Consider the following 21,788-nt stretch of genomic DNA (forward strand, 5'->3'; position numbering starts at 1 on the left):
CAACTTCTTTTTTTGTCATAATTATGTGTACAATAATCTCATTAAAAGGATGAATAAATTATACAATGGATAAATAGATTAATTAAAGGTTAATATTAAATTGTAAAAGAATTATGATAGAACAAAACTATTGAATAATATAATTATAATAAAGAAGAACAATTGGTATAGCGCCACCTATATTTTCATAAAGTTTCCCAGTGAAAAAAAACGAACAATAACGGAAACTAAAATAAAGAACCTCAAAATAACGGTAAACACAATAGCAATAGTGTAGTGCAACAATTTTATAATATAGGCCTATAATTACAGTAGTAACTGTAGTAGAAGATCTGTATATTACAGAACAATCCAACAACCTGTTACAACCAGATCTAACGGACCTCCTTTTTACGCAATCTTCCTTCTGTCTTTCTATCTGCTGGAAAATTCACCACAGTTATCTTCTCCCAATTGTTTCATTACTGTCCTCTCTGTCTACTGGAAAATTCGTTGCAGTTAACCTCCCCTAATATTGTTCCATTTCTCTACTAGTAAAACAGTTAATTTCTCCCAATATTGTTCACAAATTTTTCTTGTATTTTTAATCTGTTGCAATATTGTTGTTTTAATCTACCAAGCAAAGTGAATTTCCATTTTTATGGACAAATAAAATCTCTTGAATCTTGAATCTCATTTTCTGTCCTTTCTGTCTATTTTCTTTTAGTAGCTTCCTACTGTTTATCACAGTTATCTTGTAATTGCAGTTAACTTTTCCATTGTTGCTAATTTTATCTATCGTCACCTACTGGTAGCTTACTCACAGTTACTTCTCCTAATATGTATATGTTATCTGCTTATACTACTACTGGCGGTAGCTGCTCCATCAGTTAACCTTCTCCTAATATTATGTATATGTTATCTGCTTATACTGGCGGTAGCTGCTCCATCAGTTAACCTTCTTCCAATAAGTAGTATGTTATCTGTTCTGTCTACTGACAATTTGTATTACTATTATTAGTGAAGTCACTCTTTTTCTCTCTTTTCGACGAGGCAGTTTTCTTTTCACCCATGCTCTACCTGCAAGTATTTTATTAAAACTTTTATAGACATACAGATTATTACAATAACATCAAAATTAAATAAATTCATCTCCTTTAAAGATATTTTGAATTTTAGAAAGTGTGTTGACAACGCACGAAACGTTGGGTGAGTTTCAGCGTTTATTCACCTTTCCTTCACAAAAAAAACATTTGCATTCAAATAACTTTCTTTTTTCAATATATTTTCTCATCTTTCAAAGTTCTGTAGAATGATATTTAAAATATTAACACTATTATAATATATATATTCCACGGTACTGTGCCGTACTGGAAGAATGAAGTTCCACACAGAGCTAGCCGCGTGAGTTTTTGTGACCAAAACTTCCAGAGTCATCATCACACCGGTCGTTTTTATCATGCAAAATCTTCGAGACAGACTTGCCACTTATTGATAACCTATGATCTATCGATTGATTAGAACCACTCCATTCAATAGATTAATAATGAAATGAAAGAAAATAATCTGTATTCTTTGTTTAACGGTACACAATCGGCTGAATGTACTCAAACACGAGGAGGACAAAGAGTTTTGAAATCTTTTGTTTGTCGTCAAAAGCTAGCAGACGATATCTCACACGAGAGCGCGTCTCTTTCTGAATCAGCAGACGACAGCAAAACATCTTTTTGAAATATTAAATATTTTGTTACATAACAAAACGATTGTTTTATTTAAGGATTATTTGTGGATATATTCTTTTAAAAGTAAGTTTTTTCGCATAATTTCGGATGCTGTATAGTGACGCATGGAAGTATAAAATTAGATACTAATTTTATGCTTAAGCCATGTGATGATAATCAAGGTAATGATGTTGAAAGTGTTTATGACGACATGGCGCAAACCAAAAATAAAACGGCAATAATTAATATTCTGCTGTACAAGGTCGCATTATTCGGAGATGGAGAATATTAATAAAGGCCTATTCTGATATTTAAAACAGATACTTTAGGCCCCGGTAAACTGCAGTCTGAGAATTGGTGTATAGACACAGAGTCATACTATTATTTATAACTCATGAAGATGAAACTTAAGGCCCTATTGGGATTTGTTTAGTCAAGTTAAGTGCTTACTATTTGTATTCAATCATCATGTGATATGATAAACACAGGGCTACTCGACATGAAAAATAACGATTAATAAAATCAGACTTTATATTAGGGTCTAAGGGATCAGGGCCTTCTCGGAACCACAAAGCGCCCTTCCATCATATGTTTTGACACATTATCTCTCCATGATAGTTTGGCCAAGCCAAACATTAATAATAAGCATCTGCATAAATTTTTAAAATGTCAAATGAAATTATGAAAAATAATTAATAAATAGAACGGAGTTTGAATGTGGCATTTGGACTCTTATCTTCAATTTATTTAAAGAATGAATATTACATCGGTAAAGATTAATACAGAATATGTTTGGGATTTAGCTTATTCTCACTCCTGGTTATTGTTTTGGGTGATCGAATAAATATTAATTATTAAAATACTGTAGTAAATGTTATTATAAGTACAGTATCAATATAGATCTATTTTAATTGACTTAACGCCAATGCTTTCTAGATATAGGGTCACACCTATGTGCGGATGAACACATGTGGTAATGTGGTTTAATGAATTACTGCAAAACACTCCAGCTAAGCAATATGATTATGTTATTTTTATCATATTGAGTTTTAATAGAAATATTATGGTTATACAGGATAGTTATTTCTAATGGTAAGCTGAGATAATGGTGAAAATATCAAATAATATGGCGTAAGGATATTGAAATTAGTTACACTGATTGCCCAATGTGGGTTGGTTATGTATTTTGTGTGGCGCTTGATTTCCATATTGGTGGTGTTCGCTCAATGAACTTCAGTTCGCGGTGTGCCAGTTTGGTAAGTGCGAAGCCGGTTGAAATACCGGTGTTTTCTTCAGAAAATAGGCGTGTTCAATTTATCCGTTTTGATCTGTGATTTTTATATTCATTTTACTTTGATTTCATTCCACAAGTCCAAGATATTGTATTTATTTTGTTGCTCTTAACATACAGAAATATTTAAAATTCGATTGTGTGTGAACCTGCCTGGACGACTTGCACTAACTGGAAAAATTGGAGTTAGGCCTAACCATGTCGGCTGCATCAAGAGTTCGGAATCTATTCAAACGTAAGGGAGGGGGACATACAAGTGCTGAAAGAGAAAGACTAAAGAAGGAGCTATTTGCTTTTAAGAAGGTGAGTTACTACTTTAAATGTTATTAGGTTAGTTAGCTGTATAAACATCACTTGTTTGTAATAGGCCTGAACTTCAGACTGATGGAGGGCTACGGTTGACTGAAGAAATCAGATCTACCGCGGCGGGTCACCGGGGTTGAGGAGAACGACTAGCTAACACCGGCCTGGCATAGAAAGTATGGAATATATTTTGTAAACTCGTCCCTCCTCTATTGCCCATATATATTTGTGTTTATTTTTTTTTCAATTTTACCTGATATAAATGACTGGATTATACAGCCCGAGGATGTGACATATTATTGTCTTGTCTATCATATTGTTACTGTTAGAATGTTAATAGAATTGAGGAAAGTCATTTAATAAAATAGAATGAATTAGTTAAAACACACTTTAAAACTAGATACAGGAGGCGTAGTATACAGTAGATACAGTACCACAAATATTTATAACCATTTGGTTTGCCTAAAAAAGAATGTTTCAGTCCGAAGTGTCACTCACAGTCAACTAAAACGAATCATCCTTTTGGTTGAGTTGACCCTAATTCTATATTTCTACCACCACCAGCCAAGCATGACTGGATTAGAACCTGTAATTGCCACCCACCAATGCATTCACAGTAAACCCAATTTATATTATAACTATCATTTACTAAAATGTACTACACTGTCCATTTTGACCAATAAAATTTGGTCATTGATAATATTTTATATACTCATCCTAAACATTACAATTACACGATGACTGAGTACAGGGCCGTAGCCACCAGTACAGTTGGTAAGGTTTTGACCTGACCTTTTTCACAGAGGCTTTTGACAACCATGTGTCCCATAAAGTACAAAAATACTTTCATTTTCTTGCAGCCACCGTACCACTTTATTTCTTGTGGCTACAGCACTGATGTAGATCAATTTGTTGCACAGTCCTATAACAAATTGTTGAATTACTTAAGTCTGTACTAAATGATTGACAATCATTCATGCATTAACTGTACTAATCTTTTGTTGGAATATTTTGAATAGTTTTGTTATATTTTTTACATTCATTCAGTTCAATTAATTTCTATCATGTACAATATTATAGTTACATAGTTTAAAAATCATAAATGTGTACTTAGCCAAACAGATGGAACAATTTCAAAACCCAATAATATTACAATAGTAATTTATTGGCATCTGAAACCCAAACAATTAATATTAATTTACATGTAGTTAAGTTCACTGTTATACCCCAGAGTGGAGTAAGTTGTATATTATTTATGTAGATAGTAATTATTTTATTTATTTCAAAAACCTCTCCAAGGGAGAAGCATAATATACACACAAAATATTTAAAAAAAGGCAATAAAAGACCTTACAAGTATTTGTTGTTGTTTGCAGACGGTGGAGCATGGATTTCCACACAAACCAACAGCGATTGCCTACGATCCACAGTTAAATCTTGTTGCATTGGGTACCAAAAGTGGAATCATTAAAATGTATCCTTTTTACAATTTTATATAAAACTTGTTCAGGAATGATTACGTACATTAATCTATTTAAGGTAAGTCTTATTTTTTTTAATGTTTCTGAGTTTAAATTATAATATAGTGAAGAAACATCTTGTCTGTGTGTACATTAGTCATGTGCTGCTGCCGTTGAAACCGTTTAGTTCAAATATTTGAAAAATAATACTCGGACCCATTGCCAGTGGATTCGAGGGGTTGAACGAACCCCACTTTTCCTGAAGTGTCCTTTTCAAACTACTGTTTGTAGAGACTACAGTATCAGCAGAATGTCAAGATAAATAGGTCTAAAGCTCTGTCTACTGTACACTATCAAACTAGTTTGAAAAAGAAGTGTGATGTGCTCTAATATGGTAGTGATATGCTCAAATATGGTAGTGAAATGCTCAAATATGGTAGTGAAATGCTCAAATATGGTAGTGATGTGCTCTAATATGGTAGTGATATGCTCAAATATGGTAGTGATATTATATCATCATGTCCATACAGTATATGGGCACATCACATTTTTTTATCACATTTATAAAGTTTGATAATGTAGAAAGAGCTTAAGTAACCTAAGTACAGTAGTATTTTTTGCCCCTTTTGTGGAAAACGAACATCCCCTGGCTAATGTACCGGCTTGGTATTCTATTATACAGTACAATGTAAATACAGTGTCCTGGCATTGTTGTTGCATCATAATGTCAATATCATTTTCCCGCTAAAATATGACGATCAATCACATGAAACTATTGTCTGCTGATAAGTATGATTCATTTCACGCAATGTTTGATAAACATGTCGTTGAGTTCTTGGACTTGTTTGCGTAACCTGTATACAATCGGTGTCTGCAAGCGTTTGCGTCGTTTCACTTTTGGACATTGTAAACATATTTTAATTGAATAATTGTAAATATTAATATGCATCCTGTTTGTACATTTTTTTGTGATTTATTATACAAAGTACAGTATACAGTACTTAGTACAGTACTTAATAGTAATATCTTAATTTGTTATGGTATCCTGTATGGCAAAAAAGCTTTAGATGATGGTCCATACTCTAGATAGGCATGCAAACTGAATGGGTTGTGTAATGCATTCATTTTCTTGAAAACATAAATTAATTGTGTCCCATTTCTCTTTTTTTTTTCACCCAAGCACAGGATTGTTATAGCATAGTACCTACAGTATAATAAAAGCAGAATACTTGACATTATAGCATACACTTACAGTCTATATAACATAATATAAAATATACTATGTAATGTAATATAAAATTGTTTTCGAACTGAAGCATAAATACAGTAGCTATTATTTTAATAATTATACAGTAACCATTATTTTTGGTTGAAGCTATGGTAGTTATTGGAACATCTTGAAAAATTATTTGATTTGTAAATTGTGAATCAGTACAGTACTGCTAACAACATACAGTAGTCTGACCATGAAGGTCACAAGATATCCCCTGAAATATAATCTATTCATAATCCCTTTGAGACTGAGTACAATATTGTGAGTTATGGATCTAATTATTTTACCACCTGTAAATAGGCCTTTTCCCTCTTTATCTTTTAAAGTTTCTAATGAAATAGAACATGTTATCTGAAGTATTTGTTACATTCAATTCTTTTATTACTGCCGTTTTCCAATATTACATAAAGAACAAAAGAGGAGAGAGATGATGCAGATGAGGTTGTCATAGCAATGTCTGGTGATAATTCATTTGTTGTGTTTATTTATGAACTATGAATATAACCATAAAAATGTATTTATTGACCTTGAAAAGCATCTATTATGTGACCTTTGACCTATTTGTGTAGTATTTGCAATGGTTCACAGATGTTGAGGAAATTGCCATCAGACCAATATTTCATATTCTAGATTTTGAATATTCTAAATTACCTATATTAAAATATTGTAAAACCATTTAGTGAGCAAAGCATTTGAGTTAGTAACAGCTGTATGCAGTCGTACAGCAAATAGTAGGCTCATTTGTGGACTGAAGCGAGCCAGTGTCTCCGTTATTGATTCGTGAATGGGTGAGGATGAAAGGTGTCGAGACTGGAACAATTGACAAACTACGCATGAACAGAAAATTGCAGCAAAGTGTCAAATATAGCGCTGTCGTTGTAACAGTTTCAACCATTTAATAAATAATGCGTTGGGTTTGACTAAACGCAGTGTTGTTGTGTGTTTGATAAACATGTAGTTGCAACCTTGATGAATTGTGTTACTTTTATGAAAGAAAAAGTTGCAATTTTTTATAATATTGAAAATAAAGGGATCATGTTAAAATGATTCTATTGCAGTAAGCTAATTTCTTTTTACTGCAAAGTATTTGTGCTTGTTGCAATGAACAACAGTGTGTAGTATGAAATTACCCAGAAAAAGATTGCTAAATGATTTAATAGACAGGCTAAAAAAAGGAAAGCCAAGAAAAGACAACCAGAGTCTACTGTACTTTAGTTACTGCAGTAACTGGGTTTATTGATTTCACTGTCCATGCCAATTGTTTGTAAATCATTAGGAAATATTTTGCAGCCAAAACCCGACAAATTTTAAATGATTTACTTTGGATTGAGAACAGTGTAATTTGTACCAAAATAGATTTGGAAATATAAATTAGGTTGTAATTTGTGTGTGTAATTAGCGTTTGCTGTGAGTCAGTCGGTCTATATTGATTGTCTCGCAGTGACTCATCAGCCAATCAATCACCACATTGTTTGTTTAGTTATATCATTTCTATTGTTATTCTTAATATATAATTTATTACCAAGTAGCCTTGTATAACATTACTGTATTTGAATCCATAAAAAACATTATCACTGTTAGCTACTGTATTATAGTATGGTTACTACTTAAATATATTTATTATACTTATTGTTTTGAGAGAACGGCAAGGCAATGCATTTTCATTTCAAATCAATAAATGTTAACATTTGCCTATTGTTACATTTACCCCACTGACTGCTCAACTGACTAAATTATTACATCTTATACTTGGGTTTTTCCCAAGGGTTTATTGAATGCTGAAAAGCTTTATTTGTCCATTATCATAATAAAATAACAATAGAAATTCCTCTTGGCAAATATTATTATTACGATAAAAAACAGATAAATAAAATATAAAAAAATAAATAAAATATAGAATACACCACACATTGTTGCACAAAAAGTTTAAGCGGTTATAATTTGAAAGTTAAAAAAAAAAAAAAAAGAAAAGTTTCATTTACATATTCTTAATATAGTATTTAGTATATTATAGTAATAGTATTTTTTTTGTGCTTATTTATAATATAATTTATATCTCAAAATATAACCAATACATTTTGTTCTGCTGTGTAATCATTTTCTGCATTGAATTGTAGCAGACAAGACATGTTGGAAGTCATTAATTATCTTAAACAACATGATTGTAATTCTTTAAATTAACCAATTATAATCAATCATGGCAAATTATAGCGAGTTATATACCAAGCTACTCAGCTACAAATGCAAAGATTTATATGACAATTATTATTTGATGTAAAATAATTGGGTCAGTCTGTCTGTGAATCCAAACTATTTCAATACTGACAGACAACAGTACAGCTCAGGGAATAAGTTCTCCAGTTTAGCATAGTAAAAAGCTATACAAAACAAACTTATTGCTACACATTTCTAAAATTGTGTAGCAAAAAATACAATACAAAACTATGTTTCTGGACTCAAATCAGTTTGAATAGCAATATTGGTAAAACAAATTTTAAAATAAAATTTTTCCCTGCATTATTATGTAATGAGTTTATTATTATTATTTTTTTGGTGACATTCGTGAGAATTAAACAAATTTGAAGTCTTAATATCCTTCCGTCAGTTTGAGTATGAGGGGAAGTGGCACCAAATGCACGCCATTCAACCATCCGTATTCATCTTCAGGATGATACAAGTTTGTGTTTTTGTATGGTAAATAGATCAATAGTTGAACTATTTACTGTATACAACGATTTTAGACAATGCTTGCATGACTTCCTGTGCTTGTGCTCCGACGAAGATTATTGATTGGATCAAATCTCATGTGACGATAAATAATTTTGCAACAATCTATAAAAGAATCTCAAGATTCGATGCCCTTTATTTCGCTGATCTAAATTTCTAAATAAAATTTGTGATTCTTGTCATGAACGTGGGATAGCAAAGGAGGGTACAGTAGAAGAGGTGGTTTGGAATGTGGTATTGTGGTTACTGTACCTACTACTAGTTAGTACTGTAGTGGTTCTACCCTACAGTATGTTATTTATAATATAAATCATGTCAAAAATATCAATGATGATGTTTGTGTATTAGGATGCTCCCATTTGAGAGCAGGGTACATGGAATATACCATTATCTGATAGTGGTGTAATAAAAATGTTATATTTTCAAGTTGTACAGTAGCTCTCTTCTTGAGGAGAATATGCCAATGTCGGTTCATCCAGGCAAGAAGTTAGCTAGACTACCAACACCACTTTTGGTTTGTGTAATAATAATATAAAGCATTTGTTTGATCTGTATATTTGCATTAGACTTTCCCTGTGGAAAAGAAGACACAGTAGTAATATTGCATGACTGGTGCTAGAAGTATGTGGGTTTGTTTAGCTTCCAACTACCTGCCTATCAAGGTCAAATACTGCAATAGATCACCACCCTGATCATGTCTTGAACTTGTGTAGGTGTTAGCTATTCAATTTATTCAACAGATTTTCACAAAATGGATTCAGCATTGTAATATGATTTTAAATGCTACATCATAAATAATTGAAATTAGGCATTTAGTAATTTATTTTATTAAATTTCCCTACAGTATGTGTATTCAATTCAATGATCATCACAATATTGTAAAAACAAAACAAGGATTTCAAATGTTGGTTTGATGCAAAAGTTGTGGTGCAGCAGGATGTTGGTTTGTAAGTTGTGACTGGTATCCTATGACAACACTCACTAAACCACTATCAACACACTCTGTGGGTAGGATAGTGTGTAGGTTTTTCCTTGGTCAGAGTTACAGGCATAAATGAATAGGTTTACTTTATAAATCTGTATATTTTATAGTTTAGTTTAAAACTTTTAGTTTCAGGTAATAATTTTTGCCAGTAACTCCTTGCCAATGGCTTCACAATACTGTATGTACAGACACAAGTTGCGACGATTTGAATGCCTATAGACCATGCTTTTTTTCTACTAAGTTTTGGCAAACAATAGTCTAAAATTGAAATACCTAATACAGTACCATAGTCTACTGTAGATACTTTAAAATTTGGGTCAAAAAAGATGTTTACAAAAAAAAAATTTTAAAAATTGAATACAAAAAAGAAATTAATACTATACTACTAGTATTTGTGAATTGTTATTAGTTTTTGCTGCACAACCAAAATGCATCTGTTGACAACAAACTAAATAGTGGATTTTGAGTGATGAACTCATCCAGATGGTATTGAACAAAGAAGCAGTATACTGTTTAGTAAGCAACGTGACTTTATTATTAAACCCTAAGAACGACCCTGGAGATGATTACTGCAACAAAGAAATAATTAATAATATTTTTATTGTTGAAATCTGGTAAAATCACAAAGAAAAACAAACCTTTCTTTCTATACAAATGCTCTTTTAATATTATCTGATTGCTTGGATTCAGGATTTAAGTCAAATACACACTAAACCAATTGTTCTTGTTTTGGTATTAATATTAGTTTTTTAGATTTTGAGATTAAACTATTTTTATAACAAGTCTGCTAATATGTAATATTTGTCTAGCAATCTTACAGCGCCTGTCGCAATTTAAAAACTAAAAATAAAGTTGAATCATGCTTTCGTAGTTTAACCAATCGCGCTGTCATTTAATCACGTTTTTTATTAAAACTTAATCCATTCTTGGTTTGTTAAATTAAGAACTGACTCCTGTGCTTAGTCCCTACTCATTACAGGATGTCTGGTATTGTTTGTGGTTAGTGAAGGGCAGTTGTTCATATTGTTGTAATTAAACAGCAACAATATCATGGTCTTCATTAGTTTAAATTATTTTATTTAAGCAAGTTATGATGACTATTATTAATGAATAAAATAAATGTTTAAAAATGAAATTTATTTCATCAGACACAATCAGTGTCATTACAAATGGCTTCAAAGCCCTGAAACATCTTGGCTATGTGGCCATCGTATACCATTAGCAACATGAAATTTACAGAAGAACTGAATCCCTCAATAGATTAGGGATGACCTTTTGTGAAAGTTTCAATGTATACATGTGGCTACTGTATCTATGTTTAATCCCAACTTGATCTTCCTCACAATGGTGCACCTCTAATATTGAAAATAGATTGTACATCCATATCACAGCACGGACTATGGTACCAATGGCAATGGACAGTACTTACTACACTACTAGACTATGGTACTGTACAGAACTGTGTTTCTGTTGTAGAATCCTAATCATTTTATTGGGTATTACAGTTCACATTTATGCAGTAAACACACCATACTTGAATTTAAGCCTGTTGTCAGTTCATGTTGTAAATGTTGGGCATTAAAAAATTGCACTTCCATTAAAAACGGTCATGCTGAGTTCAGTGTGTAGGCGAATGTTAATGTATTTATAGGTTTTTGTTAACTTAAACAGCTTTAGATGTTGGACATTATGCAGATACAGTACTTAGAAAATAACTGACAAAATACAGTATTTATTAATACGTAGTACTAAACTTTTTATCCCTCATTTGATCAATACAACTCAATTCAAAATAACATTTATTTACTTCCTTTTAAGATTTAAACAATAATGGAATAAATAAGAAATAGCATAGACAAATAATAAATCGGGGGAGGAAGGAAGGCAGAATCCCAGAAAGATACAGGATCTTGAGTTGGGTCTGCCTCGGACACAAAACGAACGAACAAAGACAAGATAGTATATTAAGTATAAGTATAAGAAAGTATATACAGTAGTACTACTGCAGTAAAATGAATTGGACATCATAATAATGCCAATCAGTATTGTGGTAATTTCACAAACCTTTTCTAGATTAATGAGCAAACTTAATCAGTCTACATTTGTCACCAAATAATCTGATTATTGCGGTTTAGTAGACGATTTACACCTAGACGACGTTTACATTTCTCTAGTCTTATTGTGTAAGTAGTTTTTATTAGGAAGAAATTATTTATGGTACGTGGGTCTTGTAGTATTGAAGTTTGGCACATTAGTTTGTGGTTTACTGTTAGAGTAATCACAATACATAAACATAGGTGAACAAAAAATCAACAAATTGTATAATAATCATATCCTGGATTTATAAAGTGCTTTATGTTGTGAAACCTCTAAGCACTGTACACTAGGGGTCTGTTTCTGCTGAAAAAATCAAAATAATCGATTTTTTCCAGTCACCGCAAACCACAAAAATAATCGCGTTGCAATTGAAAATTGCTACTACTTTAATCGGTTATTCAGGTAATCGGTTTTTAAAATTACGTCACCATTCCCCCACAGCGCATTCAAGTTATGAAAGGCCGATGAGAGTTGGTTTGTTTACATCCTATCGCTGCCTAAAACTCTCACATGTAGGATTAAAAATTACTTTTACGTAAAGCTATATTATTTGTAAAATAAACATCTAGGCCTACTACCGTACCACATACAACAGAATAATGATGTTATATTAATAAAGACACGTCGGCGAGAAAAGTTCATTTCGCCGTTCGTTGGTTCTACCTTCGGCCTCCTGCTATAGGGCCTAGAGGCTATATTTCTACCGAAACAGACAACAGGCATAAAAAAGGACATGTAAAACATCGTTAGCCTGGACTGGTGGGATGTAACGGTGTACTTGTAACACAGAATCCTGGAGTCTCTCGGTATAAAAAACATAATAATAAAAATCAAATGTTTAACATTTGATTGTTTATTCGGTCTACATCGCGATGGTTGTTTTGCTGATCGTCGTCGATATCAAAGCATGCTTTGTGACGTGAATGAGTTTGCCATACTCTAGAGGTCAAAGTGGGGTCAATAATCGCTATTTGTGTTGCAGCTCAAAACTGCTCCGCAATAATCGGTTAAAACAAGAAATAATCGATTAAAACACGCAATGGATTGAGTGTTTTTAATCGGTTATTTTTAATCGGTTATTTTATTTTGCGCCGTTTCTGCTGCCCAAAAATAATCGATTAAAAAAATAAACGGTTAATAATCGATTATTTCTGCTCAGCAGAAACAGGCCCTAGTATTACCCCATTCATTTGTTGGAACGCGTATGGAAACATACTCCCATAATGTAGTATGATTCTTGAATGTTGTTGGAGTTCATGCATTATTGTGAAATTTTGTCAGTTTATTTTGAAAATTTTACTTGAAAAACAAGATAGTAAAATAAAATGTAATCATTACCATAATCAATAATAAGTACGATCTACTTGATGAATACTTAATGCCCAATATCCTGCAAATTATAATGATGTAATAGGTAATTTATGACTTTTTATCGGTACTATATCTCTGTGATGTTCTGCATTAATGCTCTAAACAGGATCAGAACTAGTTACTGTTGTTGACATTTTATTTCAATTGTAAGTGGATTGTAAGATCTATACAAACAAAATTGATTAAGTGATAAATGGTTCTTAGAAATGTTTGTTTCCAAAACGAGAATTACGAAATTAGACTGATTTTAATCTTGCTAAGTAAATACCTATACAAATACACGTGTCATAATTACTTTAAGCATCAACAGTTAAACTCTGTTTTATTTGTTTGATTTATTACTTTTTAAGACGTACAGTACCATAATTTCTGCTTTTTGTATTGTCCTCTCGTTCAAATGTTGGAACAACTGTATTGTTTGATTTTTGAATGAAAGAATTTGAGGAAGAAATAAGTGCTAAAAAAATTAGAAAATACTGTTAATTACAAATGTTGGTTGTCAAGAACTATTTGTTTGAGTGTAAAGTAAAATGTAGATTATTGTTTATTTAATTGGTTTTATTTAGACAATGTGTAAAATGGTATCTTATTGATTATGCTCAAATGTAGAGAATACCTAAATATGTCTGGAATTCTACTACGTTCACAATATGCCGGCATTTATCGATATTAAATTGTTATCAACCAAATATTGCTTCCAGAGAACAGTTTAAATTTCTGATGCATTTTCCGCTTTTGTTCCGTGTCCAAATTCACACTGCAGCATTATCTACGCCCATTGCCCTTTGTATAACCCTTTTAATTCTCCGTGTTCAGTTATGAATGTTGCGAAACAAAAGAACCAATTGTCGTTCTGTCAAATGATTTCATAATTGCATAATGCGGCATAGAATGGTAGCAAGAGTAATAAGTGGTTACTGACCCATTAATAATAATGTTAATTGCAGATAATACAGCTCTCCTCTTTTAAATGAAACTGCTTTTTTTTCCCACTTACGCGTCACAGCTGCTTGTTACTTGTGCTTTCACATTTTAACTATAGTCCTTGACCTTTGACATTAGTCTTGGTGCTCCAGGAGTAGAATTTGTTGGAACTAGCAGTGAAGCAACAAATGTCAATCAACTATTCTTTCTACCAAATCAAGTAAGTTTTTTCATCAATTCTCTTTTTTTTGCGATTGTATTGTGCGGCAAAAAAAAAATGTTTACAAGTATGAGTATACAGTACCCCACTGGTGATTAAGAGTAATTGACAATTTGTTTCTTCAGGGACGTCTAATATCACTATGTGATGACAACACACTCCACTTGTGGGAGGTGAACATTCGAGACGGTAACTCCTTACTGGAAGAGGTGAAGAGCTTCTCATTGGAAGGACGGTGAGTATTAATGTGGACTACGTCGAATGATTGACACCAAAAAATGACAATAGATTCTGTACATGTAGCATTTTTCTTTGCCCTCTTCATCTTTAGGTCATGTTATCAGTGAAATTATATAAATAATATTATACAGTATATTAATGATGCAAAAATTTAATACTTCACCATACCATATTCTAAAATGAATATATTAATATTTTAAAAAAATCTTGAATTTAGAATAACAAGCAATTTTTGTTTTATTTCATTCTATCCTTTGCACTAAAATGGTTCTTGTGAACTCATTTCTTTCATATTTCACTCCTGCCAGTGCTAAAAAGGACCCAGAGTACGTACAGTAAACACATTATATTTTATTTTATTTGCAAGAAATGGGTTCCTCTGTTAGATGTTGTTGCTTTTGTAGTTTATACACATTCAGGGCACATGCCTTGAATGGTGGTAGGTGGCATGTTGTTAAGTTCATCTTTATAAACTGATGTAATGTTTTATGTTCTCAAGAGTATTCTTTGAACTAATAAATGTGGTGGTGGATAGTTACATGCAATGTGTCCTGTAAAGCCCTGTCTACACTATCAAACGTTATGTGACAAAAAAATGTGATGTGCCCATATATCGACATGATGATGTCATATCACTACCATATTTGAGCATATCACTACCATATTTGGGCACATAACATTTGTTCCTTCCCACAAATGAGTTTACAAACAAATCTTGTTTTAATTTTCATGCCTTTTTTATTTGTTTTATTCTAAATCTATTGTATTGTATCTTCCGTTTAAAAAATATGTGCCAGTCCAATTCTTCATTCTTATCATTAGAGGATTGACCTATGACCTATGGTCTTTATATGAACCCCTCTTCACTGACTGGATTTGTATATTAATTCATTTAAAATATTCTTTTCTTTTGTCTCATCAGATTAAAGAAAATTTCCGTTTGCTGCTTATCAACAGATCACAAACACCTTTACTTAGGCACTGAGGGCGGTAACATTTATCTCCTTGATGTTGTAACCTTTGACCTTTTAGAAGACATCATCTACCAAGATGTTGTCATGCAAAAGTAAGTATCCATAGCAACACCTTGTTGGCTGTTACAATGTTTGGGCTTATTATACAGAGAACTAATTAAAAATGTAGTAGTTTAGAGCTGTATAGGAACATATACAAATTTGACAATTGAATTCTTTGAATGGTTTCTAAATAAAAATTAAGCTTGTACAGTAGAATTCCAATTAAGGGGACACCTGGGAACACAATAAAGTGTCTCCTTAATAGAGGTGTCACATGAAATAGGTGTTGACTTTAGTGTAAAGCTCTGTCTACACTATCAAACTTTATGTGACAAAAAAATGTGATGTGCCCATTTATAGACATGATGATCACTACCATATTTGATCACTTTTTTTATGTCAAACTAGTTTGATAGTGTAGACAGAGCTTTATAAACATGTGTCCTCTTAATATGGGTGTCCTCTTAATATGGGTGTCCTCTTAATATGGGTGTCCTCTTAATATGGGTGTCCTCTTAATATGGGTGTCCTCTTAATATGGGTGTCCTCTTAATATGGGTGTCCTCTTAATATGGGTGTCCTCTTAATATGGGTGTCCTCTTAATATGGGTGTCCTCTTAATATGGGTGTCCTCTTAATATGGGTGTCCTCTTAATATGGGTGTCCTCTTAATATGGGTGTCCTCTTAATATGGGTGTCCTCTTAATATGGGTGTCCTCTTAATATGGGTGTCTTCTTAATATGGGTGTACCAAACTAGGAGCTCTACTGTATTATTAAACTAATCTTGCAATCATATGCAATTATACACATTTATATTTTTGTGGTAGTTGATGCAACAGAATGGTTTAAATGCCAACGTCATTTATCACTACTCATCGGTTTACAGTATCTATGTAAAAACACATCTCATGATATATTATGTCTTTTTCCTTGGCCATACTACTATCTAGATTACTGCATTTTAATTAGCTCTGTGTGTTTAATTTAAAACTGCACAATTTAAAAAGAATATGATATATTGGCATATACCAACCAATGACAAAGGTATGAGGCTTACGTTGGGTGGTTTCTTTTCAATTCAACTTTATTTCAGACAAACTGTCCATATGAAACATATAAATACAATAAAAAATAATACAAAGCATTATGTGACAACCGTCTTTTAAAGGACATTTATTTTGTAGATCTTACGGTTGGAAAAATGTAACCGTAGACTTCATTAATTATGATAAATTAGAAAAAGTGAGCAATTTATAAAATCAACAACTAAAATAAAAACATTTATTTCTCTTTTCTCAATAACAGTAATAAAAGCACAAATTTTCAACAAATTAGGAGGAGTTATAATTTACCATTAATAATCTTATTTGAATTTTGAAATAATTAGAAAAGCAATTGGGTGTGAAATTGGTTATAACCAGTATTTTCATTAATAATTGACCTTGAAACATATTAAATATCATATTTAGGCGAGTTACATCTGCAAAATTGACAAGCAAATTAATAAATCATGTTTTATAATATTACAGCAACACTGGTGCATAAACACAACCCCATCTGCTGTTAGCTTTATTATCATGAAACACTAAATATTATAATTTTCAACCAATTCAAACTAATTAGTCACAAATATTGGAATATATTTTCTCCTAGTTTCCCACCCTTTTACCTAATATGGTATTTAGTACACAAATAGCGATGATGTAATCGATTCAAGTGTTTAGCCTTTGTAATGCATTAGTAGTAGGTGACATTTAGTAGCATCTGGTGGTGTATGTTGAGTCATTCTTATTGTACTTAGTCACACAGTAGCTTGGCTTAAAAAACACTTAAGCACTGCTGGAGGAAGATGTATCAAGTGTATTGTTGCTGTACATTCAGTTCTTTAAATTGATATGTTGCCCAAACCAACCAGGCTCGTAAATGTTATTATTATAATGCCAAAAAAAAAAAGAAGGTTATGAGAAAAGGAGACAAGGTTGTATTAGAAATATACAATACATTACATTGCTTTTTTCAGTATACTCAATGCTTGGAATTTGTTTGTTTGTTTGTTTGTTTTATTCGGTACTCAAGAAATACAACAAAAATACCAGGATGACCCATAAAGCTGAAACAGCTTAATTCCAATGGGGTCCTTTAAACAAGCAAGTTAGATAATAATGTGTACATAATAAAATTGGTGCCTTTAAACAATGCAAAATATACAAAAATACTACCGTTCCATATTAAAAATGTAGACAAGTTGAACAAGAACTACTGTACACACTTTGTTGCTTTAGAATAGCTAATAAATTGAGGGTTTGATCATTTGCATTAATGCAGCCATATTGTTTGAGTGATGATTGCCAGTTTCACCCATCAGGTCCATATGTTAGCTAGCCACATCTCATTACCATTTGGACTAAACCTTCTGCAATAATATATTAACATACAATTGTTCTGCATAAGTGGAGTTCTGTAGATTTATAAATTGCAAAGTAAAACAGTAAGCAGCATAGTTTATTTGGAAAGGAGGTTATAGGAAAAAATCAACACCCCTGAGGTCTTGGGGGAAAATAGGAGTAAATATTATGAACAATTATGGTATTATAAATGTTTTTGTTAATTGTAAGTATTATTCTAACCAATAGAGGGTATGGAGGTATTCAATAGTGGAGTCACACACTTTGCACACTATCCCCCTGTGTCTGAATTTTGTGTAAAGTACAGTATAACTTAAATCTAAGTATGGAGATACCATCTTACTAAGGGTTCCATCCAGTTAAATAGTCTGTGAGAATTTAATTTGTTATGGCATGAGAAGTAGCCAAAGGGCAGGCTTAGTTCCCTAGTTTACTTTGTTGTTTAAAGAGTTTAAGGGGGTTTAGATGGGTTTGGCAAATATCCAAGGGATGTACTGTAATAGTAGGAAGAATATACAGTATTAAGCATAGGCTTCCAATGCCCACCAACTTAAAAATTAATAGTTGCTAAATGAATAATAATAATGGCAACATTTATGATTTAATAGCACTATTTTTTGTTTAAATTCCACCTAGAATATTCTGATTGATATTAAATTGTTACTACTGTATAGCTCTTATTTAAATTTTAGCACACAAAGTCTAAAGAGCTTCCACAAACAACGAATACACAAGTGTTTAATTTAGATAGGAAATCAAAGCTTGTTTTCAAATGCATCACTTCAGAATATCGGTGATAAAAGATCTCTATTCATACTGCAGCTATCCACTTAAATATAACCTTACCTTCCAGTACTTAAACTGCATTATACCACTACACTTGATTTACTTTGTAGTAGTAGTTACCATTTTTACAAAAACACATTTAATATTATGCTTTGTTTCATTGTCTGATTAATAATTAATAATAAAATTATTTTAATACACCAACATTTTGAGTTTAAACTTTTAGGAAATGTTTAATTCCTTTGTACTACTAACTAGTTAATGATACTATTTATTTGTTCATTAATGAATAACCAGGAGTGAGATGAGAATAGACTTAAGCCCAAACAGATTCTGCACTCACTCCATAGTTACAGCTGACCCTTGTTAAAAGGGTTTACGCTTCTAAGCCAGAATAGTTTGTAACATTTTCCATTCTATTGCGCAGCTTGATAAAATTAAATAATCACAAGTGTAGGTCTGAATAAATTACCAAATTGTCTGTACTAATTACAATACAGATCCAATATTGATTCAAGTCTTTTGCAGTGAGTTTACCTTCCTGCAATCAAATAGATTTTATTTGCATCTACCACTAATCTGTGTCATTCTACTAAACCTCTGGGAGAACATTCTCATGTAAACACTTCCGTAACAATGCATGAAACAATGTGAGGAACCATTTATATTGTGCATGTGCATGCAGTCTTATTATTGTCTTTTCACACAATGATGGCAATGTGGGAGACATTTGAATGTACAAATAAACGTTAGTTGTAGAAATTACATATATTTAAATTTAGATATTCTAAAAAAATTGAATAATATAATTAATGTTTCAATGAAAAAATTAACACAATGTAAGCGTGACTAAAAAATTGCTAGAGAGGTTGAAAATTTGTAAAATGTGTATTGTAGCAAGAAAGGCTCAAGAAGGCTATCTTGGTTGACAATCCACTTTAGGAATACTCAAGTGACAATAATAGTTAGAAACGTAATGTGAACTACAGCAAAATATTGACAGATTTCGCATGTTAACAAGCTCTCTAGGTGGTTCTAATAGTCTTTGTTTCAGCACATTTAACAGATTTAATTTATAAATTGGCCATAATAGTGCTTTGTAAACTAACCATTTTGAGGCTTTTTGGGCAAAATTCTGGGTACACAATCTAAGATTTTGCCCAATGGTTCATTTTTATTTTGTTTTTTTCGGTAAAGCAAGCACTCGACTCCACATCTATCTGTCACTAGAATTTAAACACACACACTGTCTTGCTAAACTGTCTATTCTTCTTCAGTATCTTTGCAATTGGCCTTGCTTTCTTCCAACTTTTATCTAAACCTTTCTAACTAGGCTACGTGATTCCTCCTCCTTCAGTGTACCTGATGATTGCAAGGTAAACCCAGGCTCAGTGGAGGCCATCGCACAGCATCCAAACAGCCCAGACAAGGTAAGAAATTGTTTTTTATTTTGTACAATAATAATAATAGTATTAAATTAGATTGATTAGAGATTAGATTAGAGCTGGTAGTAGTCTAAAAGAAAGTTTCTTTTTTGTGATTTTCAATAATTAATACTTACATGCCTCAATTTATCTTAAACTGCCACTCATTGCTTTGCATCATCATTTTTATATGAGAGGGAAGTTGTCTAGCGCTTCGTAAAAGATGACCAAAGAGAAAATAGTATTGAAATAAATAATGTAATTGATAAACATGATAAAATATGCAAGATAAATCGCCTTCTGGTCAATTTCCTCACCATCTATATGTTTACTCTCAGCTTCTGATTGGATACAATCGTGGTTTGATGGTTGTATGGGACAGCAAAGAGTTCAATGCTGACCGAACCTTTGTGAGTGACCCTAGCTTGGAGACCTTAACGTGGCACCGTGATGGTATACGATTCACAACAGCGCATCATGATGGTAGCTACTGCGTCTGGAACATGAATGACTCTACGACTCCAGAGAAAGACAGAACCACACCTTATGGTAATTATTTTACTGCAGTAATTACTGTATATTTAACAGATGAGCATTTCCATGGAACATGTACAATTTTTATAATATTACTATCTGATAATGTCAAGTATTTGGTTTGTATTCACTGAAAATATAACAAGACTATTATTTTTGTTTCTATTTTTTAGGACCATTTCCATGCAAGTCAATTAATAATATAAAGCATTTAACTACAAAGAGGTAAGTTTCACTTATTTCTTTACCCCCTAACTTAACAAGAAAATTAAAAATGTTGGAGAAGAAAGGGTAGAACAGGAGATATTGAGTCCCTTCCCTCCTTTATCTTTCCCACCCTCCCCCCCCCCCCCCCCTTCTGTTGCTTCATCATAATAATAGCAAGACATTACAAGATGTTTTGTTTAATTGCAGTGACCCATTCATGATATTCTCCGGTGGTATGCCAAGAGCGAGCTACGGTGACCGTCACTGTGTGACCGTTATGCAGGGCAAGAAGAACGTAGTCTTTGATTTCACATCACGCATCATTGACTTCTTTACAATGTCCGACGTCGACAGTGAATATGGTGAGTACAACAAACATATTTGTTGCAGATTTTATTAAATGCAAGAAATATGGAAATTATTGGTAACATATTCATAATGAAAAGCAGCATCTAATTTTCTGTACTGTATCTCTACATATGGTATTATCTGTCCAGTATCATTGGCAAATTCTTAATACAGTGTCAAACTGTATCACATGTTGTGCCTGGGTTATGTTAGGCTTATGTTCTTCAATACAAGCAGCACATGTGATTCATATGTGACAGTGTATTACAGAATTAGCTATGATAATTGATACTTGACAAATTATACTGTACTCTGCTAGTAGTGTTGTCTTTAATATTTAAGTGGTAATTCTGTAGTAAAGAAACACAAGACATTTTGAGTATAATGTATTCTGAGAAAGCTCAGCACATTGTATGGCTCTGAGAAAAAGTCTTTATAAAAACATTGTATCCAGACAATGTGTTTAAATGTCAAA

General features: G+C 32.3%; 1 protein-coding gene across 5 annotated transcripts in view; it reads left to right on the forward strand.

Moving 5' to 3' along the window:
- Nucleotides 1-2,858: 2,858 nt before the first annotated feature.
- The window catches only part of LOC144841247 (lethal(2) giant larvae protein homolog 1-like), a 32,456-nt gene continuing 13,526 nt past the window's right edge, over nucleotides 2,859-21,788 (forward strand). For 3 of the 5 annotated variants that reach the window (XM_078697507.1, XM_078697505.1, XM_078697509.1), the window contains exons 1-10: nucleotides 2,859-2,956; nucleotides 3,112-3,294; nucleotides 4,671-4,768; nucleotides 14,270-14,351; nucleotides 14,477-14,586; nucleotides 15,514-15,657; nucleotides 20,134-20,230; nucleotides 20,563-20,773; nucleotides 20,932-20,983; nucleotides 21,173-21,327. In XM_078697507.1, the coding sequence (XP_078553633.1) occupies nucleotides 3,190-3,294; nucleotides 4,671-4,768; nucleotides 14,270-14,351; nucleotides 14,477-14,586; nucleotides 15,514-15,657; nucleotides 20,134-20,230; nucleotides 20,563-20,773; nucleotides 20,932-20,983; nucleotides 21,173-21,327 (1,054 nt within the window). In that variant the 5' untranslated portion in view covers nucleotides 2,859-2,956; nucleotides 3,112-3,189. The remainder of the gene's footprint in view (nucleotides 2,957-3,111; nucleotides 3,295-4,670; nucleotides 4,769-14,269; nucleotides 14,352-14,476; nucleotides 14,587-15,513; nucleotides 15,658-20,133; nucleotides 20,231-20,562; nucleotides 20,774-20,931; nucleotides 20,984-21,172; nucleotides 21,328-21,788) is intronic. The other 2 variants (XM_078697506.1, XM_078697508.1) reach the window with 2 other exon arrangements.

Source organism: Antedon bifida, chromosome 4 (assembly GCF_963402885.1).
Source record: "Antedon bifida chromosome 4, ecAntBifi1.1, whole genome shotgun sequence".
Taxonomy (NCBI): Eukaryota; Metazoa; Echinodermata; class Crinoidea; order Comatulida; family Antedonidae; genus Antedon; species Antedon bifida.